This window comes from Moschus berezovskii, chromosome 4 (assembly GCF_049115385.1).
Source record: "Moschus berezovskii isolate FMDL1 chromosome 4, NW_MosBer_1.0, whole genome shotgun sequence".
NCBI lineage: Eukaryota > Metazoa > Chordata > Mammalia > Artiodactyla > Moschidae > Moschus > Moschus berezovskii.
The window spans coordinates 94,413,644-94,440,550 of NC_142463.1; the positions used below are offsets into that span (position 1 = coordinate 94,413,644).

At 37.2% G+C, this 26,907-nt stretch overlaps 1 protein-coding gene across 4 annotated transcripts in view; it reads left to right on the forward strand.

Moving 5' to 3' along the window:
* The window catches only part of SYCP1 (synaptonemal complex protein 1), a 137,874-nt gene that overhangs the window by 57,543 nt on the left and 53,424 nt on the right, over positions 1-26,907 (forward strand). For all 4 annotated transcript variants that reach the window (XM_088834892.1, XM_055402444.2, XM_088834891.1 and 1 more), the window contains 5 exons: positions 17,301-17,405; positions 18,366-18,469; positions 20,294-20,411; positions 21,528-21,598; positions 25,835-25,916. In XM_088834892.1, coding sequence (XP_088691018.1) covers positions 17,301-17,405; positions 18,366-18,469; positions 20,294-20,411; positions 21,528-21,598; positions 25,835-25,916 — 480 coding nt within the window. The remainder of the gene's footprint in view (positions 1-17,300; positions 17,406-18,365; positions 18,470-20,293; positions 20,412-21,527; positions 21,599-25,834; positions 25,917-26,907) is intronic.

A 26,907-nucleotide genomic window follows, 5' to 3' on the forward strand; every position in this document is an offset into this window, starting at 1 on the left:
TTAATGTGGTATATCACCTTGATTTGCAGATATTGAGCCATACTTGTATCTCTGGCATAAATCCCACTTGATCATGGTGTGTGATCCTTTTAATGTATTATTGAACCTTGTTGTTTAGTTGCTCAGTTGTGTCCGACTCTTTGTGTCCCCATGGACTGTAGCATGCCAGGCTTCCCTGTCCTTCACCATCTCCCGGATCTTGTTCAAACTCATGTCCATTGAGTTAGTGATACCATTCAACCATCTCATCCTCTGTCATCCCCTTCTCCTTCTGCCTTCAGTCTTTCCCAGCATTAGGGTCTTTTCTAATGACTTAGCTGTTCACTTCAGGTGGCCAAAGTATTGAAGCTTCAGCCTCAACATCAGTTCTTCCAATGAACACCCAGGACTGATCTCCTTTAGAATGGACTGGTTGGATCTCCTTGCAGTCCAAGGGACTCTCAAGAGTCTTCTCCAACACCACAGTTCAAAAGCATCAATTCTTTGGTGCTCAGTCTTCTTTGTGGTCCAGCTCTCACATCCGTACATGACTACTGGAAAAACCATAGCTTTGACTATATAGACTTGGTTTGATACTATATTGCTGAGGATTTTTGTATCTAATTTCATCAATGATGTTGGCCTTGAATCTTCTGTTTTTGTGACATCTTTGTCTGGTTTTGCAAATAGGGTAATACTGGCCTGGCAGAATTAGTTTGGAAGAGTTCCTCCCTCTGCAGTTTTTTGGACTAGTTTGAGAAGGACAGGTTTAATTTCCCTTTAAATGTTTGGTAGAATTCCTTTATGAAGCTGTCTAGTCCTAGAATTTTGTTTTTTTTAAATTTTTTTAAATTAATAATTCAATTTCATTACTGGTAATTAGTTGGTTTATACTTTCTATGTCTACCTGGTTCATGTTTAGAAAACTGTACATTTTTAAGGAATTTGTCATTTTCTTCTAGGATATCTGTTCAATTGGCATTTAATTGTTCATAGTAATCTTTCATGATCCTTTGTATTTCTGTGGTATTGGTTGTATTTCTTTTTTATTTCTGATTTTGTTGATTTGGGCCCTCTTTTACTCTTGATGAACCTCCTAAAGTTTATCAGTTTTATCTATCTTTTCACATAACCAGTTCGTTGTTTTGTTGATCTTTTCTATTGTTGTTTTAGTCTCTCTTTAAAAATTTAGCTCTTATGTTTATGATTTTCTTTCTTCTAGTGACTTTTCTGCTTCCTTTGAGTGTCGGTTAGGTTATTTGAGATTTTTTTTTTTTTTTGGTTTCCTGAGAGGTAGACTTGTATCACAATAAACCTCCATCTTAGAACTGAGTTTGCTGCATCTCTTAGATTTTGGATTGTTGTTTTTTCATTTTCGTCACCATGTATTTTCTGTTTTCTTCAGTGATCCATTGGTTGTTTGGTAGCCTACTGTTTAGTCTCCACATATTTGAGGATTTTTTCCCCCTGTAGTTTTTTTCTTTGTAGTTGATTTCTACACTCATAGTGTGGTCAGAAAAGATGCTTGATATGAATTGAATTTTCTTAAATTTAGTAATAATTTTTGTGGCCTAGCATGTGGTCTGTCTTAAAAAATGTTCCATATATACTTTTTTTGTTTATAAATATGTTAAGTTCATTTGGTTGAATGTGTCATTTAAGGCTATTGGTTTTCTGTCTAGATAATATGTCTATTGATGTAAATGGGGTTTTAATATTCCCTGTTATTGTGTTACTGTCAACTGCCCCATCTATGTCTGTGAATTTGCACTATGTATTTAGATACTTCTATGTTGGGTGCATATCAGTTCAGTTCAGTTCAGTCACTCAGTCGTGTCCGACTCTTTGCAACCCCATGAATCACAGCATGCCAGGCCTCCCTGTCCATCACCAACTCCCGGAGTTCACTCAAACTCATGTCCACAAGAGTCGGTGATGCCATCCAGCCATCTCATTCTCTGTCGTCCACTTCTCCTCCCACCCCCAATCCCTCCTAGCATCAGACTTTTCCAGTGAGTCAGCTCGTCGCATGAGGTGGCCAAAGTATTGGAGTTTCAGCTTTAGCGTCAGTCCTTCCAAAGAACACCCAGGATTGATCTCCTTTAGAATGGACTGGTTGGATCTCCTTGCAGTCCAAGGGACTCTCAAGAGTCTTCTCCAGCACCACAGTTCAAAAGCATCAATTCTTCGGCGATCAGCTTTCTTCACAGTCCAACTCTCACATCCATACATGACCACGGGAAAAGCCACAGCCTTGACTAGACGGACCTTTGTTGGTCAAGTAATGTCTCTGCTTTTTAATATACTATCTAGGTTGGTCATAACTTTCCTTCCAAGGAGTAAGTGTCTTTTAATTTCCTGGCTGCAGTCAGCATCCTCAGTGATTTTGGAGCCCAAAAAAATAAAGTCTGACACTGTTTTCACTGTTTTTCCATCTATTTCCCATGAAGTGATGGGACCAGATGCCATGATCTTAGTTTTCTGAATGTTGAGCTTCAAGCCAACCTTTTCACTCTCCTCTTTCACTTTCATCAAGAGGCTTTTTAGTTCCTCTTCACTTTCTGCCATAAGGGTGGTGTCATCTGCATATCTGAGGTTATTTATATTTCTCCCAGCAATTTTGATTCCAGCTTGTGCTTTTTCCAGCCCAGCGTTCCTCATGATGTACTCTGCATATAAGTTAAATAAGCAGGGTGACAATATACAGCCTTGACGTACTCCTTTTCCTATTTGGAACCAGTCTGTTGTTCCATGTCCAGTTCTAACTGTTGCTTCCTGACCTGCATACAGGTTTCTGAAGAGGCAGGTCAGGTGGTCTGGTATTCCCATCTCTTTCAGAATTTTCCACAGTTTGTTGTGATCCATACAGTCAAAGGCTTTGGCATAGTCAATGAAGCAGAAATAGATGTTTTTCTGGAACTCTCTTGCTTTCTCCATGATCCAGCGGATGTTGGCAATTTGATCTCTGGTTCCTCTGTCTTTTCTAAAACCAGCTTGAACATCTGGGAGTTCACGGTTCACATATTGCTGAAGCCTGGCTTGGAGAATTTGGAGCATGACTTTACTAGTGTGTGAGATGAGTGTAATTGTGCGGTAGTTTGAGGATTCTTTGGCATTGCCTTTCTTTGGGATTGGAATGAAGACTGACCTTTTCCAGTCCTGTGGCCACTGCTGAGTTTTCCAAATTTGCTGGCATATTGAGTGCAGCACTTTCACAGCATTATCTTTCAGGATTTGAAATAGTTCAATTGGAATTCCATCACCTCCACTAGCTTTGTTCGTAGTGATGCTCTCTGAGGCCCACTTGACTTCACATTCCAAGATATTTGGCTCCAGGTGAGTGATCACGCCATCGTGATTATCTTTGTCGTGAAGATCTTTTTTGTACAGTTCTTCTGTGTATTCTTGCCACCTCTTTTTAATATCTTCTGCTTCTGTTAGGTCCATACGATTTCTGTCCTTTATCGAGCCCATCTTTGCATAAAATGTTCCCTTGATATCTCTAATTTTCTTGAAAAGATCTCTTGTTTTTCCTATTCTGTTGTTTTCCTCTATTTCTTTGCATTGATCGCTGAGGAAGGCTTTCTTGTCTCTCCTTGCTATTCTTTGGAACTCTGCATTCAGATGCTTATATATCTTTCCTTTTCTCCTTTGCTTTTCGCTTCTCTTCTTTTCACAGCTATTTGTAAGGCCTCCTCAGTCAGCCATTTTGCTTTTTTGCATTTCTTTTCCATGGGGATGGTCTTGTTCCCTGTCTCCTGTACAATGTCACGAACCTCCGTCCAGAGTTCATCAGGCACTCTATCAGATCTAATCCCTTAAATCTATTTCTTACTTCCACTGTATAATCATAAGGGATTTGATTTAGGTCATATCTGAATGGTCTAGTGGTTTTCCTTACTTTCTTCAATTTAAGCCTGAATTTGGCAATAAGGAGTTCATGATCGGAGCCACAGTCAACTCCTGGTCTTGTTTTTGCTAACTGTATAGAGCTTCTCCATCTTGGGTGCATATATATTTATAATTGTTACATCCTTTTTGATTAATCCCTTGGTCATCATGTAATGTCCTTTGTCTTTTGTAAGAGTCTTTGTTTGATATAAGTGTTGTTACCCTGGCTTACTTTTGATTTAAATTTGCATGGAATACTTTTTTCCATCCCCTCACTTTTAGTCTGTGTCTTTAGATCTGAGGTTAATCTCTTATAAGAAGTATGTATGTATATATATACACATATATACATATATAATATGTATGTATATATATATATCTTTTTTATGTTCACTCAGATACTCTTTGTCTTTTGTTGGGAGAATTTAGTCCCTTAGTCCATTTCACTTAAACTGATGATTATTAGGTATGTTCTTATTGACATTTAAAATATTTTTTGTTTGTTTTTTCAAAGTTAAAAAGGTTTATTTGTGTAAAACCTATCAGAGCTTTCTTTTTTGTTGTTGTTGTTGAAGTATAGTTGATTTTACAAATTGTACTACTTTGAGGTGTACAGCAGAGTGATTTAGTTTTTTTCAGATTATATCCCATTGTGGGTTATTATAAGATATTGAATATAATTCATGTGCTATACAGTATATCCTGTTGATTATCTGTTTTGTTTGTAGTAGCTTGTATATGTTAACCTCCTACCTCTAATTTGTCTCTCCCACTTCTTTCTCCCCTATGGTAACTCTAAGTTTGCTTTCTACATTTGTGAGTATGTTTCTGTCTTGTATATACATTCATTTATATTATGTTTTAGATGCCACGTATAAGTCATATGATATTTGTAGTTCTCTCTCTGGCTTTTTTACTAAGGTCATTTATATTGCTGCAGATGGCAGTATTTCATTCTTTTTTATGGCTGAGTAGACAACCCACTCCAGTGTTCTTGCCTGGAGAATCCCAGGGAAGGGGGAGCCTGGTGGGCTTCCGTCTATGGGGTCACACAGAGTCGGACACGACTGAAGTGACTTAGGAGCAGCAGCAGCAGCAGCAGCAGTGTGTGTGTAGACATCTCTTAATCCAATCATCTATTGATGGGCACTTGGGTTGCTTCTGGGTTTCCTTGTCTTGGCTGTTATAAATAGAGTGGCTGTAAACATTGGAGTGCATATATGGTTTTGAGTTTGTGTTTTAGTTTTTTTGGATATGTACCCGGAGTGGAATTGCTTCAACATTTGGTAACTTTTAGTTTTTAGGGTAACCTCCATACTGCTTTCCATAGTGGCTGCATCAGTTTATTCCCACCAGCAGTGTACCAGCGTTCTCTTTTCTCCACATCCTTTCCAACATTTGTTATTTGTAGACTTTTTGATGACAGCTATTCTCATAGTTGTGAGGTGATATTTAGTTGTGTTTTTGATTTGTATTTCCCTAGTAATTAGTTATGTTGAGCGTTTTTTCATGTGCCTGTTAGCCATTTGGATGTCTTCTTTGGAAAAATGATTATACAGGTCTTCTGTCCATTTTATGATTTGACTGGTATGATATTGAGTTCTGTGAGCTGTCTGTATCTTTTGAATATTAACTTCTTGTCAGTCTATCATTTGCAAATATTTTCTTCTATTTTGTAGGTTGTCTTTTTGTTTACTAGATGGTTTCTTTTCCTGTGCAAAAGCTATTAAGTTTACTTGGGTTTCATCTATTTATTTTTGCTTTTTTTGCCTTAGGGGCTGATCCAAGAAAATATTGCTTATGATTTATGGCAAAAAGTATCCTGCCTATGTTTTCCTCTAGGAATTTTATGGATTATAGTCTTCCATTTAGGTTTTAATCCATTTTGCATTATTTTTATATATGGTGTTAGAGATGTTTCTAACTTCATTTTTTCACATGTAGTTGTCCAGTTTTCCCAGCACCAAAGAGACTGCTTTTTCTCTATTGTACATTCTTGACCCTTTTATTATAGATTAATTGACAATAGGTGTGTGGATTTATTTCTGAGCTCCCTACTTTGTTTCATTCATCTGTGTGTCTAGTTTTGTGCCAGTACCATCCTGTTTTGATTACTTAGCTTTGTAATATCATCTGAAGTCATTGAGGATTGTACCTCCAGCTTTGTTCTTTTTTTTCCCCCAGGATTTCTGGGAAACTCATGGTCTTTTGTGGCTTTCTGTATATTCTAGGATTACTTGTTCTAGATCTGTAAAAAAAAAATGTAATGGGTATTTTGATAGGGATTATATTAAATCTGTAGATTACATTGGATGGTGTGGTCATATTAGTAATAATTCTTCCAATCTAAAAAGCATTTCTTTTTTTTAAAGTATTTTTAATTGTAGGATAATTGCTTTATAATTTTGTGTTGGTTTCTGTCATACAACAATGTGAATCAGCCATAATATACATATATTCCCTCCCTCTTGAATCTCCCTCCTGCCCTTCCTGTTCCACCTCTCTATCTTGTCACAAATCACTGGGCTGAGCTCCCTGTATTATACAGCAGCTTCCTACTAGCTATCTGCTTTACACATGGTAATGTATATATTTTAGTGTTACTCTCTCAATTTGTCCCATGGTCTCCTTCTTCTGATGTGTCCACAAGTTCATTCTCTATGTCTGTGTCTCTGTTGCTGCCCTACAAATAGGTTCATCAGTACCATTTTCTAGATTCCATATATATGTGTTAATATTTATTTTTCTCTTTCTGACTTACTTTACTCTGTATAATGGCTCTAGGTTCATCCATCTCAGTTCAAGTGACTGAAATTCATTCCTTTTTATGACTGAGTAATATTCTATTGTATATATATGACAGTTTCTTTATCCATACTTCTGTCGATTGACATCTAGGTTGCTTCCATGTCCTGGCTATTGTAAATAGTTATGCAGTGAACGTGGGGGTACATGTGTCTTTCTGAATTATGATTCTATGAGGATATCTGCCCAGTAGTGGGATTGCTGGGTCATGTGGTATTAATAGTTATATTCCTAGCTTTTTAAGGAATCTCCATACTGTTCTTCATAGTGGCTGTATCAATTTACATTTCCATCATCAGTGTAAGAGGGTTACCTTTTCTCCACATCCTCTGTAGCATTTATTGTTTTTAGAATTTGATGATGATGACCATTCTGACTGCTGTGTGGTGACACCTCATTGTGGTTTTGATTTGCTTTTCTCTAACAGTGACCAGTATTGAGTATCTTTTCATGTGTTTATTGGACATCTGAATATCTTCTTTGGAGAAATGTCTGTTTAAGTTTCCTGCCCATTTTTTTTCCCATTGGTTTGTATGTTTTTATGATATTGAGCTGCTTGAGCTGCATGTATATTTTAAAGATTAATGTTTTGTCAGTTCTTTCATTTGCAAGTATTCTCTCCCATTACAAGGGCCATCTTTTCAGCTTGTTTATACTTTGCTTTGTAGTGAAAAAGCTTTAAAATTTAATTAGGCCACATTTATTGTCTTTATTTCCATTACTCTAGGAGGTTGGTCATAGAGGATCTTGCTGCGATTTATGTCAAAGAATGTTCTGCCTATATTTTTTGCTAAGAATTTTCTAGTTTGGGGCCTTACATTTAGGTCTTTAATCCATTTTGAGTTTATTTTTGTGTATGGTATTAGGAAGTGTTCTAATTTCATTCTTTTACATATAGCTGTCCATTTTTCCTAGCACCACTTATTGAAGAGGCTGTTTTTTCTCTGTTATATATTCTTACCTCCCCTTTGCCAAAGATAAGGTGTCCATTGGTGCATGGGTTTACCTCTGGGTTTTCTATCTTGTTCCATTGGTCTTTGTTTTAGTGCCACTACCATGCTGTTTTGATGATTGTAACTTTGTAGTATAGTCTGATGTCAGGAAGGATTATTCCTCCAGCTTCATTCTTCTTTTTCAAGATTGCCTTGGCTATTTGGGTTCTTTTGTGTTTCCATACATATCGGCTTCCCTGGTGGCTCAGGTGGTAAAGAATTTGCCTACAGTGCAGGAGACCTGGGTTTGATCCCTGGGTTGGGAAGATCTCCTAGAGAAGGAGATGACAACCCACTCCATTATTCTTGCTTGGAGGTTTCCATGGACAGAGGAGCCTGGTGGGTTACAGTCCATGGGATTTCAAAGAGCTGGATGTGACTGAACAACTAACACACACACACATGAATTGTGAAATTTTTTGTTCTAGTTCTGTGAAAAATGCCATTGGTAATTTGATAGAGATGCATTGACTCTATAGACTGCTTTGGATAGCATAGTTAATTTCACAGTATTGGTTCTTTCAATCCAGGAACATGATATATCTCTCCATTAGTTTGTGTGGTCTTTGATTTCTTTCATCAGTGATTTATAATTCTACATACAGGTCCTTTGTCTCCTTAAATAGGTTTATTCCTAGGTATTTCACTCTTTTTGTTGCAGTGGTGAGTGGGATTGATTCCTTAATTTCTCTGTTGATTTTTCATTGTTAGTGTATAGGAATGCAAGAGATTTCTGTGTATTGATTTTGTATCCTGTGGCTTTACTAAATTTATTGATTAGCGTTAGTAATTTTATGGTGATATCTTTAGGGTTTTCTATGTATATTAACATGTTTTCTGCAAACATTGAGTGTTTTACTTCTTTTTTTCAGTAGGGATTCCTTTTATTTCTTTTTCTTCTCTCATTTCCATGGCTAGGACTTCCAAAATTATGTTGAATTATAGTAGCGAGGATGGGCACCCTTGTTTTATTCTGGATCTTAGAGAAAATGTTTTCAGTTTTTCACCTTTGAAAATAATGTTTGTTGTGGATTTATCACTTTTTTCCTTGATGAGTCTGTCAATTTTATTTGTCTTCTCAAAGAACCAGCTTTTAGTTTTATTGATTTCTGCTATTGTTTTCTTCACTTCTTTTATTTTTGCTCTGATCTTTATGATTTATTTCCTTCTACTAACTTTGGGGTTTTGTTCTTTTTCTGGTCGCTTTAAATGTAAGGTTAGTTTGTTTATATAATGTTTTGCTCATTTTTTGTGGTAGGCTTGTATAACTTCGCTCTTGGAACTGCTTTTGCTGCTTCTCATAAGTTTTGGTTTGTTGTGTTTTCATTTGTTTCTAGATATTGACTTTCTCTTTGATTTCTTCAGTGACCTTTTGGTTATTTAGAAGCATATTGTTTGGCCTCCAAGTATGTGTTTTTTACATTTTTTTCCCTTTAATATGTAATCTCATAGCCTTGTGGTTAGAAAAGATGCCAGATACAATTTCATATAAGTGCCATGCGCTAACCGATTGCACCACTGGAGCTTCAGATACAGTTTCATTTTTCTTAATTTTACTGAGGCTTGATTTGTGACACATGATGTGATCTATCCTGGATAGTGTTCCATGTGCACTCAAGAAGAAAGTGTATTCTGCTGCATTTGGATAGAAGGTCCTGTAGATATCAATTCAGTTCAGTTCAGTCGCTCAGTCGTGTCTGACTCTCTGCGACCCCATGAATCACAGCACGCCAGGCCTCCCTGTCCATCACAAACTCCCGGAGTTCACTCAAACTCATGTCCATCGAGTCGGTGATGCCATCCAGCCATCACATTCTCTGTCGTCCCCTTCTCCCGCCCCCAATCCTTTCAGCATCAGAGTCTTTTCCAGTGAGTCAATCCTTCACATGAGGTGGCCAAAGTATTGGAGTTTCAGCTTTAGCATCAGCCCGTCCAATGAATATTCAGGACTGATCTCCTTCAGGATGGACTGGTTGGATCTCCGTGCAGTCCAAGGGACTCTCAAGACATCTATATTAGGCCCATCTATATGCAGATGACATCACCCTTATGGTAGAAAAGGAAGAGAAACTAAAGAGCCTCTTGATGAAAGTGAAAGAAGAGGGTAAAAAAGCTGGCTTGAAATTCAACATTCAGAAAACTAAGATCATATCATGACATTCAGTCCCACCAGTTCATGGCAAATAGATGGGGAATCTTTGGCTTCAAAATCACTGCAGATGGTGACTGCACCCATGAAATTAAAAGACACTTACTTCTTGAAAGAAAAATTATGACCAAACTAGACAGCATATTAAAAAGTAGAGATACTACTTTGCCAACAAAGGTCCATCTAGTCAGAACTATGGTTTTTCCAGTAGTCATGTATGGATATGAGAGATGGACTATAAAGCTGAGTGCTAAAGAATTGCTTTTGGACTCTGGTGTTGGAGAAGACTCTTGAGAGTCCCTTGGACTGCAAGAAGATCCAGCCAGTCCGTCCTAGAGGAGATCAGTCCTGGGTGTTTATTGGAAGGACTGATATTGAAGCTGAAACTCCAATACTTTGGCCACCTGATGTGACGAACTGACTCATTGGAAAAGACCCTGATGCAGGGAAAGATTGAAGGTGGGAGGAGAAGGGAATGACAGTGGATGAGATGGTTGGATGGCATCACTGACTCAATCAACATGAGTTTGAACAAGCTTTGGGAGTTTGTGATGGACAGGGAAGCCTGGTGTGCTTCAGACCATTGGGTTTCAAAGAGTCAGACACGATTGAGTGGCTGAACTGAACTGAACTGAGTCTATTGTGTCATTTTAGGTTTGTGTTCCTTATTAATTTTTTTTTGATGATTTGTCCATTGGTGTAAGTGGGGTTTTAAAGTCCCCTGTGATTATTGTGTTACTGTTGATTTTCCCTTTTATGTCTGTTAGTGTTTGCCTTATGTATTGAGATGCTACTATCAGTTCAGTTCAGTTGCTCAGTCGTGTCTGACTCTTTGTAACCCGATGAACTGCAGCATGCCAGGCCTCCCTGTCCATCACCAATTCCCGGAGTCCACCCAAACCCATGTCCATTGAGTTGGTGATGCCATCAAACCATCTCATCCTCTGTCATCCCCTTCTCCTCCTGCCCTCAATCTTTCCCAGCATCAGCGTCTTTTCAAATGAGTTGGCTCTTTGCATCAGGTGGCCAAAGTATTGGAGTTTAAGCTTCAATGTCAGTCCTTCCAATGAACACCCGGACTGATCTCTTTTAGGATGGACTGGTTGGATCTCCTTGCTGTCCAAGGGACTCTCAAGAGTCTTCTCTAAAATCACAGTTCAAAAGCATCAATTCTTCAGCACTACTATGTTGGGTACATAAATATTTACAATTTTTATGTTTCCTTCTTGTATTGATCCCTTGATCAATATGTAGTCTCCTTCCTTATCTCTTAAAATATTATTTATTTTAAAATCTATTTTGTCTGATATGAGAATTGGTATTCCACCTTTCTTTTGATTTCTATTTTCATGAAATATCTTTTTCCATCCTCTCATTTTCAGTCTGTATGTGTCTCTAGGTCTGAAGTGGGTTTCTTGTAGATAGTATATACATGGGTCTCATTTTTATATCCATCTATCCAGTCTGTATCTTTATATTGAATCATTTAATCCATTTGTATTTAAAGGAATCCTTGAGATATATATATATATACACATACATATATGCTGCTGCTGCTAAGTCACTTCAGTCGTGTCCGACTCTGTGTGACCCCATAGACGGAAGCCCACCAGGCTCCCCCGTCCCTGGGATTCTCCAGGCAAGAACACTGGAGTGGGTTGCCATTTCCTTCTCCAATGTGTGAAAGTAAAAGTGAAGTCGCTCAGTCATGCCTGACTTGTAGCGACTCCATGGACTGCAGCCCACCAGGCTCCTCCGTCCATGGGATTTTCTAGGCAAGAGTACTGGAGTGGCTTGCCATTGCCTTCTCCGCATATATTCCTATTGGTATTTTCTTAATTGTTTTGGGTTTGTTTTTGTAGGTCTCTTCTTTCTCTTGTGTTTCCTGCCTATGGAGGTCCTTATGCTAAAGCATTTATTTTACAGCTGGTTTGGTGGTGCTAAATCCTCTTAACTTTTGCATGTCTATAAAGCTTTTGATTTCTGTATCAATTTTGAATGAGATCCTTGATGGGTAGAGTAATCTTGGTTGTAAATTTTTCAATATATCCTGTCATTCCCTTCTGACATGTAGAGTTTCTGCTGAAAGACTGGCTGTTAACTTTATATAGTTTGCCTTGTATATTACTTGTTGCTTTTCCTTTGCGACTTTTAATGTTTTTTCTTTGTGATTATTAGTTTGATTAATATGTATCTTGGTGTGTTTCTCCTTGGGTTTATCCTGTAAGGGACTCTGTGCTTCTTGGATTTGATTGACTATTTCCTTTCCCATGTTAGGGAAGTTTTCAACTATAATCTCTTCAAAAATTTTCTCAGACCCTTTCTTTTTCTCTTCTTCTCTGGAACACCTATAATTCAAATATTGATGCATTTAGTATTGTCTCAGAGGTCTCTGAGGCTATCCTCAGTTCTTTTTATTCTTTTTTCTTTATTTTGCTCTTTAGCAGTTATGTTCACTGTTATCTTCTTCCTGTTTTTCTGCTATTGACTTCTTCTAGAATATTTTTAATGTCAGTAATTGTGCTGTTTGTCATTGTTTGTTTACTCTTTATTTCTTCTGCTACTGCTAAGTCACTTCAGTCGTGTCCGACTCTGTGTGACCCCATAGACGGCAGCCCACCAGGCTCCCCCATGCCTGGGATTCTCTAGGCAAGAACATTGGAGTGGGTTGCCATTTCCTTCTCCAATGTGTGAAAGTGAAAAGTGAAAGTGAAGTCACTCAGTCATGTCTGACACATAGTGACCCCATGGACTGCAGCCTACCAGGCTCCTCTGTCCATGGGATTTTCTAGGCAAGAGTACTGGAGTGGCTTGCCATTGCCTTCTCCGTTATTTCCTCTAAGTCATTTTTAAGTGTGTTAAGTGATTCTTGCATTTTCTCCATTCTAATTTTGAGATTTTTGGATCATCTTTACTATCAGTACCCAGAATTTTTTTTTTAGGCAGTGTGCCTATTTATCTTCATTTATTTGGTCTTGTTGGTTTTTACCTTGGTCCTTCATTTGCATAATATTTCTCTGTCTTTTCATTTTATCTGACTAACTGTGGTTTCAAGTCTCCTGGAAATGGCAACCCACTCCAGTGTTCTTGCCTGGTAAATCCCACGGATGGAGAAGCCTGCAGGCTATAGTCCATGGGGTCGCAAAAAGAGTCATGACAAAGAGACATGACTGAGCGACTTCACTTTCACTTTCCCCAGGCTACGGGGTTGTAGTTCCTCTTGTTTTCAGTCTCTGTCCTCAGTAGGTGACTTTGGCCCAGTGGTTTTTGTAGGCTTTGTGTTGGTAGGGACTTGTGCCTGTGTTATGGTGGAAAAAGGTGAGTTTTTTTCCCCTCTTATGGGTAAGGCTGTGTGAAGTGGTGTTTTGGAGTTTCTTTGGGAAGCCTGCCTGCTGGTGATTGATTTGTGATCTTGTCTTGCTTGTTACTTGGGTAAGGTATTCTGTGCTAGGTGCTGCTGGCAGTTGGGTGGTGCCAGGTCTTGGATACAGGTGAAGGCCTTTGTTTAAGTTCTCACTAATTAATAATACTCCTTAGGGTGAGGAGTTCTCTGGCAATCCAGTGTCCTGTACTCATCGCTTCCAGCTCAGAAACTCAGGTCCAGTTTTTGATTGAGGAACGAAGATCCCGCAAACTATTTGTTATGGTAATGAATGAGATTAAAACAAGCACACAAAACCAGAAAAAGCAAGAAAAAAAAATGAACTACAGACAAATGGTACATGCAATACCAGATAAATAGTAACAATAACAAAGTAATATACACCCCCCCACACATATACACACAAACAAAATAAAAACAGTCCAAAGAAAACAAAGTTCAAGAGAGTGGCCTGGCTAGTGAAGGAAACCAAAAATGATATTAACCAATTAGGAACAAAGCTAACCAAAACAGAAAACAAGTCCAAAGCAAAGTGCCAACTGAGGAATAAAGCAAAGAAAACAAACTAACAAACATGGTGGAAAAAAAGAATGAGAAAAAAAAAAAGAAAAAGCAAAGTTAACCAGTTCATTCTAAAGGAAATCAGTCCTGGGTGTTCATTGGAAGGACTGATTCTAAAGCTGAAACTCCAATACTTTGGCCACCTCATGCGAAGGGTTGACTCACTGGAAAAGACTGTGATGCTGGGAGGGATTGGTGGCAGGAGGAGAAGGGGACGACAGAGGATGAGATGGCTGGCTGGCATTACCGACTTGATGGACATGAGTTTGAGTGAATTCCGGGAGTTGGTGATGGACAGGGAGGCCTGGCATGCTGTGATTCATGGGGTCGCAAAGAGTCGGACACGACTGAGCGACTGAACTGACTGACTGAAGAATAACTATAAGAAAAGAAAAATAAGAAAAACAAACAACTCCCCCCAAAAGCAACCAAGAACTGCTCAGAGCCAACATAGAGGTAGAAGTAATAAAGGAAATAAAAGGTGTGATTAAAAAAAGTTCTCAAATGCTTAAATAGGGGTAATAATAATAATAAAAACAACATCAACAGCAACAGAGAAAAAAACGAAAAAAATCCAGAAGCAACTACAGTTCAGTTCAGTCGCTCAGTCGTGTCCGACTCTTTGCGACCCCATGAACCGCAGCATGCCAGGCCTCCCTGTCCATCACCAACTCCCGGAGTTCACTCAAACTCAGTGTCCATCGAGTTGGTGGTGCCATCCAGCCATCTCATTCTCTGTCGTCCCCTTCTCCTCCTGCCACCAATCCCTCCCAGCATCACAGTCTTTTCCAGTGAGTCAACTCGTCGCATGAGGTGGCCAAAGTATTGGAGTTTCAGCTTTAGCATCAGTCCTTCCAATGAACACCCAGGATTGATCTCCTTTAGAATGGACTGGTTGGATCTCCTTGCAGTCCAAGGGACTCTCAAGAGTCTTCTCCAGCACCACAGTTCAAAAGCATCAGTTCTTTAGCGATCGTCTTTCTTCACAGTCCAACTCTCACCATCCATACATGACCACTGGAAAAACCATAGCTTTTACTAGACGGACCTTTGTTGGTAAAGTATTGTCTCTCTGCTTTTTAATATACTATCTAGGTTGGTCATAACTTTCCTTCCAAGGAGTAAGCGTCTTTTAATTTCATGGCTGCAATCAGCATCCTCAGTGATTTTGGAGCCCTCCAAAATGAAGTCCGACACTGTTTTCACTGTTTTTCCATCTATTTCCCATGAAGTGATGGGACCAGATGCCATGATCTTTGTTTTCTGAATGTTGAGCTTCAAGCCAACCTTTTCACTCTCCTCTTTCACTTTCATCAAGAGGCTTTTTAGTTCCTCTTCACTTTCTGCCATAAGGGTGGTATCATCTGCATATCTGAGGTTATTTGTATTTCTCCCTGCAATCTTGATTCCAGCCTGTGTTTCTTCCAGCCCAGTGTTCCTCATGATGTACTCTACATATATGTTAAATAAGCAGGGTGACCATATACAACCTTGACATACTCCTTTTCCTATTTGGAACCAGTCTGTTGTTCCACGTCCAGTTCTAACTGTTGCTTCCTGACCTGCATACAGGTTTCTGAAGAGGCAGGTCAGGTGGTCTGGTATTCCCATCTCTTTAAGAATTTTCCACAGTTTCTTGTGATCCACACAGTCAAAGGCTTTGGCATAGTCAATGAAGCAGAAATAGATGTTTTTCTGGTACTCCCTTGCTTTCTCCATGATCCAGCAGATGTTGGCAATTTGATCTCTGGTGCCTCTGCCTTTTCTAAAACCAGAAGAAATCAAAATATAAGAATAATCATAAATGTTTTTCTCAGGTCTCAGCTGTCAGCTCCCTTTTCCCCACTGTGAGTCACAGCCCACTTCCACCTCCAATACTGGGGAAGGGGCTGGTCTCTGGACCTGCTGTGGGGACAACTCAGTCTCTAATCTGGCCCTACTCCTGCATGTTCTTGCCTTCAATGTCCACAGCTGCCAGAGCTAGGGCATTTTCTTTTGTGGGAACACTCATTGTCACAGAGTCTACCCAGTTGATTGTATGGATTTACTCTGCTGTTTGTATAGCTGGTGGAAAGGTTTTTGATTAGCCATTCCGTCCCTGGAGCTCAATTGTGGTTTTATCCCTACTGCTGCATGTAGGTCATCCATAAGAATTTGCTCCTGAGAGTGCACTGGAGGATTCGATTCTATGCTAGTGAGTACTGGGTGTGTAGGTGGTACAGCTGTTTGGATTACAGGGATTCTGGCGATGCCAGGTATGCAGGGAAATCTGGTCACTACAGGCACAGGAGATATGACACTATTAGGGTTTTTTCTAGCCAATGGTATCTCTGCCCCAGTGGGGATCAAGCGTGGAGATGGCACAGCTACTTGGATTGCAGGGACCCTAGTGGTGCCAGGTGTGCAGGGAAGATGCTGACCATGGGCAGAGGAGATACAGTATTTTAGGATTTTTTTCTAGTCTCTCTGGCTGCTTTGCCTCTAGTAAGGATCAAACTTGGAGGTGGCAGAGTTGCTTGGATCGTGGGGACCTTCATGATGCCAAGTGTCTAGGGATGCCAGTGGCCAAGGTGCAGGAGATATAGTACTATTATTAATAGAATCTTTTTCTAGCCTTTGGCAGCTGGACTTTCAAAGGGCCTCCCTGGCTGGTCCTTGTCTATTGTTTGACATATCAGGCACTCAAAGGGCCACCCTCTCTGGGCTCTTTCTCTGTTGGTCAGCTGATGGCACTTGCGTGTGGGGAGAGAGGCTACAGTGATGGCTCCACCCTCTGCCCCTAACTCAGCGGTAGTGCCCTGCTTCCTGGTTTTGCTCCAAAGGTATTCCACACTCTAATCTTCTCCTTCCTGTCCCTTTGGGCCATCTCCCCACGGTCAACAGCAGTCCTCACCCTGGGATTGCTCTCCAATCACTACACTCCAGCTCCCAGCCACCATACATTCTGGTGGACTTGCATTCCTGTCTGGGCATTGTAAGGCTGCGGCATGGATTGTCTGTGTGGTTCTCACTCCATTCAGACTATCACAGATCACCTGCTTCACTCTCCTAAAGCCTCAATTGCCCCTGTGTGAGGTCCTCACCCCTGCTTCAGCTCCTCCACTCCGTGGGTGCAGGTCCAGTCCTACTCACTCTCCTCCTCTTTTTCCCTTTTCTTCCTTCATCCTGTTGATTTTTGCATGGTTCCAGTGGTCAGGGACTCCTGCCAGTTTCAGCTGGTGTTCTGCAAGTTCTTCTGCATCTGAAGAGGTATTCCTGATGCATCTTTGAAGAGAGATGCATTCTACGTTCGACTATTCCTCTGCCACTTGTCTTTCTGTCTGTGTAAGTCTTTTTAAATAAAAACTTACAGGACTCTGTCCATTAAATCCTCTGTCATCATATTTAGTTTTGGAATTACTTAATGACTTGTTTTCTCTTTTTAAAAAATTTTAACCAAAGAGAAAGTCATAATTCTCTTCACAACTATATTTGAGAAGTTGGATTATTTTGAATGTATATGTGCTTTGGTTATCATGATTTGTTAATGTTCTTAAAATAGGCAGAAAACCAAAAGCTTTTAGATGAGAAGAAACAATTTGAGAAGATTGCTGAAGAATTAAAAGGAGCAGAACAAGAACTAACTGGGCTTCTCCAAACCAGAGAGGTTCGTTTAAAAAGAATACATTTTTTCTTTCAAGTGTTTTGTTAGTAGGGTACAGATTTACATTGTAGATTATATGGCCGTTAGATTTGCACAAGATTTTTTCACAAAATTTCTTTTGAACATGTATTTCTGCTGTATTTAGTGTGCTCACAATTGATTTAAACAGAGAACCTCCATATTATAATGAGGCAGAGAAATGTCAACATTTAAGATACCAATGGCTTATAACAATACATTTCTTGATGTCTTGAAAGTGTTTATTTGTTGCTACTTTTAATTTTAGCTTTTAAGTTCTTAGTTTATAGTTCTCATGTTATAGCTTTAGAATGTCTTTTATTTTTAAAAAGTATTTTCAGTCTGTTACAGTATTAACATTTGCCTTTCTAACATAGTGTGAGCAGCTTACTTTTCTGATATTGCCTGATTTCATTAACTAATATATTTTTTCTTAATATTGATATTTTAGTTGAAATCGATTACTTGATAGTATAAAACGGACAACAGTATTTTATAATATTCTCTGGTGGCTCAGACGGTAAAAGCATCTGCCTACAATGCAGGAGACCTGGGTTCAATCCCTGGGTTGGGAAGATCCACTGGAGAAGGAAATGGCAACCCACTCCAGTATTCTTGCCTGGAAAATCCCATAGACAGAGGAGCCTGGCAGGCTACAGTCCATGGGGTCGCAAAGAGCTGGACACCACTTCACTTCACTTCACTTCAAGTGTAATTTTACTGGTTGAGCTTCAGAATATGAAAATGAAATTTACTTTTAGTATTGCATTTGTCATTGCTCACTGTATTAAAATTATAATGACTATGGCATTAACTCAATTTAAATTTAAAAATTTTGACATATTTTTTTACCAAGTATATAATTTGCTTACATAGAGTGACTATACTTCTTAAGTGAGAAAATTGTAAAAGCATTTGCTGTGATAATACGTGTTTATTTTCCAGAAAAAAGTACATGATTTGGAAATACAGTTAACTGCCATTGCAACAAGTGAACAACATTATTCAAATCAGGTTAAAGAGCTGAAAACTGAGCTTGAAAATGAGAAGTATGTTTTCTGTCTATAAAGTAGTTTATGTGTTCAATTCCTAAACTTTCTGTAGTATTATAAAATATTAACTACTTTTCATTGTAGTTAATACTAAATTAGTAAATTATGTATAATGCTTTTTTGAATAGACTTAAAGTTTTTATGGGAGGAGACGGGGACGACAGAGAATGAGATGGCTGGATGGCATCACCAGCTCGATGGACATGAGTTTGAGTGAACTCTGGGAGTTGGTGATGGACAGGGAGGCCTGGCGTGCTGTGATTCATGGGGTCGCAAAGAGTCGGACACGACTGAGCAACTGAACTGAACTGAACTGAAAGTTTTTATTTCTGATTAAAGATCAAAATAATTTATCAATTTCATTGTTAAAGAAACTACGTATTATTGGCATAAGAAGAGTATATCACAAACTTGAGAACTATATTAGAAGAGTAATATATATATTTTGAGATTATTTAGTTTCTTATAAAATAATCATTTGTAGTTCTAGCTGTAGTTTTTTTGGTTGTTTTCCTAAATTACTTTGTAGGTTTGAATTGATGAAATGACAGAACTATAAATTCATTTCTTATATTGTCCAAGCATAATATTTAGTTGCTTCACTTACTTAGTAAATTTAATTTCTAGAGAAAATAGGAGGAAATAATTGTTGTGTTGTCACTCAGGGAGAACTAAATTCAAGGAGGCAATCTAGTGGAGAGCATAATTTTTGTGTTCTGGTTGCTTTTCAATTCTAGATAAAAATAAGAAATAAATAATTTACTAAGCATTTTGTCACTTCTCTTTCAGCTCCCATTCCCAGCTTCTGGTACCTTTTCAACAGTACTTTTGTAGGGGCTCTGGGTAAAATTCATCTATTAACCAAAGTCCTTTTTAATGAATTAACTGATTAATATAAATTTGTGTTATCCTTGGTATATTTGCTCTTTCAACTTTTCATTTTTTAATTAAAACACTTTGATGAATTTCCAGCATCAGTAAGTAGGAGATATAGGTGCATGAGCCACACACTTCCCTTCCCTCATTTAAAATTGATTCTCGCTGCAGCTAGTAACAGCAGTAATCTCTCTTCTGATGTAGAATATTTGAGACCTTGTAAGAGTAGTTTAAGTGTTGTGCATATGCATAAATTTTATTTATTTTAAGGAAAATATTAATATTCATTTAAATGGATTTAGTATCATTAATGTCTCATGTAATACTTAAATCATCAGGAATTTGAAATAGTTTCTGAGACAGCCTGCTAGAAAGAAAATATTATATGTAAAAAATAATATGCCTGTCATAATTTATGGAAAGGTGAAGGGGGAAGCATTATGGGAAATATGCTAGGAAATATATGACATCTCAAAAAACTTATTATAGAAAAATTTAAAATATATACGATGTGAAAAGAGGGAATAATGTAATGAACCAGCATATACTTACCGTGCGTGCATGCATGTGTGCTTGCTAAGTCACCTCAGTTGTGTCTGACTCTGTGACCATTATGGACTGTAGCCCACCAGGTTCCTCTGTCCATGGGATTCTCCAGGCAAGAATACTGGAGTGGGGTGCCATGCCCTCCTTTAAGTGATCTTGATCAAACCTGTGTCTCTTATGTCTCCTACAGTGACGGGCGGGTTCTTTACCACTAGCACCACTTAGGAAGCCCATATACCTATCACTCAGCCTCAAAAATTCTTTCCTAAAAGCCAATCTTGTTTCATTTGTAGCCCCAACCCTTCCTTTCTTTCCCCTAAGATTATTTTGGATAAAATTCTTCATTATATAATTTTATGTGTAAATATTTTGGTATGATATATATATTTTTTTAAATAGGCTGAAGAATGCTGAACTAACTGCAAGCTGCAACAGGCTTTCACTGGAAAACAAAGAACTAGCACAAGAAACAAGCGATATGGCCCTAGAACTCAAGAAACAACAAGAAGACATTAATGTGAGTTGAAAAAGAAAGTTATCAGTGACAGTTTTCTTACTGTAAAATTAGGGGCTTAGAATAGATTACCACTGAAGATTCTTTCAGCTTTAAAAGTCTGATTATCTTAGATTATCTGATTATCTTTTTCTTCTAAATACTTTGTTTTAGAAGAAAAATGCGCATATTGATCCTCAATAGTAATAAAAGGCAACAGAAGATGGAGGCTGCCTATTGATAAAGTTATTCTAATTTGAAGCATCAAGATTTTTATAAAGTATTTTAATAAAGTATTCAAGTATTTGTTAGCAAATTATATAAGACACTCTGGAACATTTAGTGATAAATAAAATATCATCCTCCCTCCTTAGGAGTTTATGACTCAATGAAAAAGTACTTAAAATATCATATGTATTGTTTTGGAGACAAAGTGCTATCAGAGTTCACAGGATCTCCTCTGCCTTGGGGAAAGAGAAGCCTTCAGAAGAATACAGCGTTAAGTTTTGCCTTTAAAAAATCAGTAATTATGAGCTCAGTAGGTGCTGCTGCTGCTGCTGCTGCTAAGTCACTTCAGTCGTGTCCGACTCTGTGTGACCCCATAGACGGAAGCCCACCAGGCTCCCCCATCCCTGGGATTCTCCAGGCAAGAACACTGGAGTGGGTTGCCATTTCCTTCTCCAATGTGTGAAAGTGAAAAGTGAAAGTGAAGTCGCTCAGTCGTGTCCGACCCTTAGCGACCCCACGGACTGCAGCCTACCAGGCTCCTCCATCCATGGGATTTTCTAGGCAAGAGTACTGGAGTGGCTTGCCATTGCCTTCTCCGTCAGTAGGTGCAATGAGTGGAAAAGCATTCCTTAAAGCCATAACAGTATGTATAGAGGACATAAGTCTCAAAGTGTCAGTGGGAAACAGAAAGTAAGACTAATTTTTTTAGCTAGTATTAATATATAGATATTATTAGGGGAATAGAGTAAGACTGGAAAAGTTGTGTGGCAGTGTACAAGTTAAATAGCACATTCTCTTGTTTTATTTATAACTAAATGAATTTTAAGACAGATAAAGATCTTAAATGTTAGTTTCAATTTTATTTCTGTTGAAGCAAAATAATAATATAAACAACACTGATTATTTCTTTAGACTAGCAAAAGGCAAGAAGAAAGGATGTTGAAACAAATAGAACGTCTGGGAGAGACAGAAACACAATTAAGGCAAGACTAATGCATTGGCCTTTTTGACTAGCCAAAAATAGTATTTCTTTTCTATTAACTTGTAGTTAATTTAGATTAATCTTATGTTTAATGTAGAATACAGTAAAAAATTAAACTTAAATTACTGTTTTGGAATCCTGCTTAAAAATAAAATTGTAATAATGCCTATTTTATACTTAGTTTGAAATAATGATTTTATATACAGAAATTAATTTTAAAATATCAAAAATATCCTAATAATTAATATTAATTTAAGGAAGTACACTAATTATATGTCAGAACATTTAGAAGAGATATTTAAAAAATCTAATATTATTTTAAGTATTTTCTGTTTTTCTTGGTGTTTTCACAGTCATCTACTTTAATAACCTATATGCCAATCAGTCAAGTGGATATAGCATTTTTTTTTAATTTATTTTTTTATTTACTTTATTGGAGGCAAATTACCTTACATTAATATATTGGTTGGTTTTGCCATACATTAACACGAATCTGCCCTGGGTGTGCATGTGTTCCCTTTTTGAACCCCCCTCCCACCTCCCTTTTCCTCATATCCTCCCTCCAAGTCATCCCCATGCACCAGCCCCAGGCATCCTGTATCATGCATCGAACCTGGACTGGTGATTCATTTCACATATGATAATATACAGATATAGCATTATTTTAATTTGGATATTTACATTTTCCAGTTTTTCACTTTCACAAATAATACTGTAGTAAACGTTTTGGCACATACAGATTTTTTCTTAAAGTGTAAATTTCAAGTGTGAATTTATTAATTTATTTCAATTACTTTTGATAGACAAATGATTTCTGATAGGTTCTGTCACTTGTAAAGTATGCAGTACAACCAATGTTTTATGAAAATGCTGGTTATAAAAACTTTTAATTACTTTTGGTTATTATCATTTATTTATTTGATGATATAATGGAAACAACTTACATTTCTTAGGATTTATAATTTTAATGTTTTGGGTAAACTTTGGAATTTTTTATGTGTGCCTGCTAGAGTTTCTTCTTTCTAAATTGCTTATATCTATTGCCTACTAATATTTTGAGGTCTTGATTGTTTTCTTACTGATTTAGTTAAGCTTTTAAAGACATATTAATCCTTTATCTTTTTTTATTTACAGCACATATTTCCCTAACCTGTTGTTTTCCTTTTACTGTGGGTAATTATTTTGTCATATAGAATTAAAAAAAAATTTTTAATTAAATCTAAATTGCTTTCTTTTTGAAATTTTTCCCATTGTTTTTATAAATTTATAAATTATTTATAAATTTATGAATATTATATGTAAATAATTTATAAGTTTATATTTATATAAATAAATATATATTATATATAAAAATTATAAATTTATAAATGAACTTAGAAGTTTATTTTTTCTGCCTGCAATCAAATATTAATATTTTCTTTAGTTATTTAAAAAGTTGATATATTGATATTTAGTTTACCTTTATCTTTTCCAAATAATAAATTAATAAAATCATTTCAAGTAAAAATTTACTTTTAACACTACTGTAGATCTATGACCTGGTGTTTGGTATGCAGTATTTTCATGTTTATTATTTTCTAAATAACCTGTTTTTTTTTTACTTTCATTAGCAAATTTAATAATGTGATAATCTTTCCCAAATTTACAGATGTACAATATATTTATAGCATTACCTTCAGTGAGGTTCAGTGCAAAGATAATACATATAGTACAAGGTGATAATTATTTGTAAAAATATGAGATGAGTGAACAAGGCACACAAGGCAATGTTTCTACAAACAGTACCAACTACAGGAGTACAGGGGAAAAAATATATTCTTTTAATAAAGTACTGAATGCTAATTTTTTTCATCTGTTTGTAAAACAAAATATGTGCAAAAGTCTGTTTCCAATTATTCCTTAAATAGCACAGCTATGCCTCTGAGTCTTCTCTAACAAAATTAGCGGTGTCTTTAATATCTTCTGTAGCCTGTAGTTGCACTGCAGCCTGGAGTTGAGCCTTTTTTCCAAGAAACCTTAGCAGCATTGACCTTTGGTTCATTCTCCATCTTGGAATAGAATGGATTTTCAAAGTTGACATTTTGTTTTGGTTTTCTTTTGAAGATATTCCATTTTGTTGGCTGAGTTTCATCAGGACTTGAGGGAGTTGGCTTTGTGTCTGAACCCTGTTCAGCAGGGTTAATGGGACTTCCATAGTTTTTGTTATACACCGTTCCAGATTCAGTTACTGGGGCTGTTGTTGGCTGAGCCACTGTGATAGTAGTGTTCTTGGAGGCATATGTCAGGTTCTCAAATATTATGGGTGGCTTCCTGAAGTCTGTGGCAAAATGTTCCCTCATTGCCAGCGATCTGTCAATAGCAGACTCAGGCCCAAAACCAGTTACTCTAATATCCATGTTCACATCATCCCCTGATCTGAAGGTCACCCCATTTCCATTTTCAGAGGATTTAAGACTGCTTAAGCTTGACAACTTGGGCAGAGAAGACAAAGGGAGCCGGTTTTCTGATAGTGGAAAAATCCTAAAGTGGCTAAAGCAGCAATTATGATGATCAGGGTGACTGTCAACAGCATGGATGCCGTTAGTTCCTGGAGGAATGCCTTGTGAAAGCCCCATTCCACAATATCCTCCCACACAGCCACTAGAACACTTGCTTTTGGGGAGGTTATTCTCATAAAAATAGCTGCTTCCTCTGTTCATACACCTGCATGGAGGGGGCATAGTGACAGCACTTACAATGGACCCTGAAACATCCACTAAAGGGTTCAAAGCTTCAACAATCCATTGATCAATAAACAGACACACAGATACAGATCTATAGATGCTTGATAGACAGCTGATAGGAGATCTTATTTTTTAAGACCTTCAAAATTACCCTTGCTAAAGATTGTAATATTGCAAATACTTCCCTGGTAGCTCTGGGATAGAGTTTTTATATTTCCAGTTTCCTTTTAATCCATTAGTAATTTAGATGATTTCCAAGTATTTGGGGGCTCTTGCTTGTACTTATATTCTGATGTATTAAGTTTTAATTTAGGTTTGATTAAAGAATGTGGTCATTAAAACTTAACTGTTGTAAATTATTTGATATTTCCTTAAACCTAGTATGTCCCTCATAGGACTGTTTGGGCATTACATGAGGAAATATGAATAAAGCACTGAACACAGTGCCTGATACTTAACTATTTTCCGTATTTGGAAAGTCATCTTTTATTATGTTTCTAAGGATTACTTTTGCCTTATATGCTTACTTTTCTTCTTCAGAAAATTACAGGTTAAATCTGTGATTAAGCCACTAAACATTTTGGGGATGAAAAGTGAATACATATTTAGAGAAAGGCTACTTTTTATCTAAGAGAATTGAAATTATTTGGATAATATCTTTTTGTATATCTACCTACTCTATGGATTTACAGAACTCTAAATAAAAATATATTTAGGAAAAGTAAGAATGTGCCGATTAAATATTTAAAACTCAAAGAGTAAGCATCCTGGACTCAGTTTTTGCACATGATTGATTACTATTCCATGCATTCACATTTGACCTAGTAACATATCAGCCATAATAATAATAGAGTCTGCAATTAGAAATAGCTTTAAATATCCTTCTGAGACAAAGCACTGTTGTTTCCATGCACAGCAGATAGATTTTTAAAAAAAAAGTTTGAAAGGATTATATATACATATGGTGTAAAAATCAGAGACAAAGGGATATGGGGAAAGAAAACTATCTTTCTTGCCTTTTGTCTTCCTGCTATCCAGTTTTCCTCTCCAGAGGTATCATGGTTTCCTGTGTATGTTTCTGTGAGATACTCTACACATACATAAGGATACATGTATATGCAAATATCTCAGTCATACAGTTCTTCATTAAAATCACCTGTCTATATGTCCCTTATTTATTTGTGCAGCATTATGACTATGTCTTAGAATGATGTCTAAGAAAACAGGAAAGTGAAATCTTGAATTAAATAAGAAATAAGTTTTTCTATCTAGAAGTTTCTTTTTATGTAAAAATAGCTATAAAGCTCTAAATAATTTCAAAGTAAATGTATAAGTTAATTTAAATTTAGGAGTAGAAGTGTATATACTGATACATGAAAAATGATCAATCAAAGTGAAAATATAAACCAATAAAAATTTTTAAACTGATCAGTAGTGAATTTTAGAAGTTCCAGAAAGGGAATGAAATGAAAATATAGATTTTATTGCAATGTCACTCTTCCATTTCCTTTAAGGAATGAACTGGAATCTGTGAGAGAAGAATTAAAACAGAAAGGAGATGAAGTTAAAAGTAAATTGGACAAGAGTGAAGAAAATGTATGTTGTCTTTAATAGTAGGTTCTATCACAAAATTTCAAATCATAAAAGCAGTAGCTGGTGTCCAAAAACAAGTATACTATTGTATAGATAACTGGAGGGCCCAGGACTGTTGTTGGCTGTTGACCTTAAAAATGTGGGCTACGTTGAGTTGTTTTACTTATGTGGTTTTTATCTAGAAGAAATAATGGCATAATTCTAAATTTCTTTAACACTTAGCATTTATAAATGTTGATTTATATTTTAGGCTAAATAAGAGGCTCATGCTTTAGTAATATAAAATATACTGATAATGTGATTAATAAGTTTGTGTTGTACATTGGTGGAAATGACTTCAAAGAGTTGAGATCGGAAGGCTTTTAGGGAAGATTATCACAAAAGTAGAATAGTACAAAGTATGTGAAGTGATTATGGTGTATTACATACAGTGGCAGAAAATTGTGCCAAAATAGATTGCAGTGATCAAATTAGATTGTGAAGACCTTGACTTTGTTTTCTCATTCATACCACAAATATTATTAACTACCTACAATTTGCCAGGCAGTGCTTTGGGTGCTGAAGTTTTGTTTTAGTTTGTTTTGTTGGGCAAAATGGCAACCCACTACAGTGTTCTTGCCTGGAGTATCCCAGGGACGGGGGAGCCTGGTGGGCTTCCGTCTGTGGGGTCGCACAGAGTCGGACACGACTGAAGTGACTTAGCAGTGATCCATTTAAGGTTTTTTGCTAGACAAGTAATATTTTTAATTTGTAAGAACATAATAGGGAGAGGTGAAAGGAACTGGAATCAGTTGGAAGGCTATAAAAATAGTCTTGAAAGCTTTGAAAAAACTATTAGGACTCTTGCCTAGTTTAGCTTACTTATACTTGAGCCATTCATTGCAGTTAGGGGCTAGAGTAATCTCTCCAAGCCTGAGTTGCATTCCCACCGTTGGAGACAGATTAGTCCCCATCCAACTTTATGAACTGATCAGGGTTACTGTGGAATTTACAC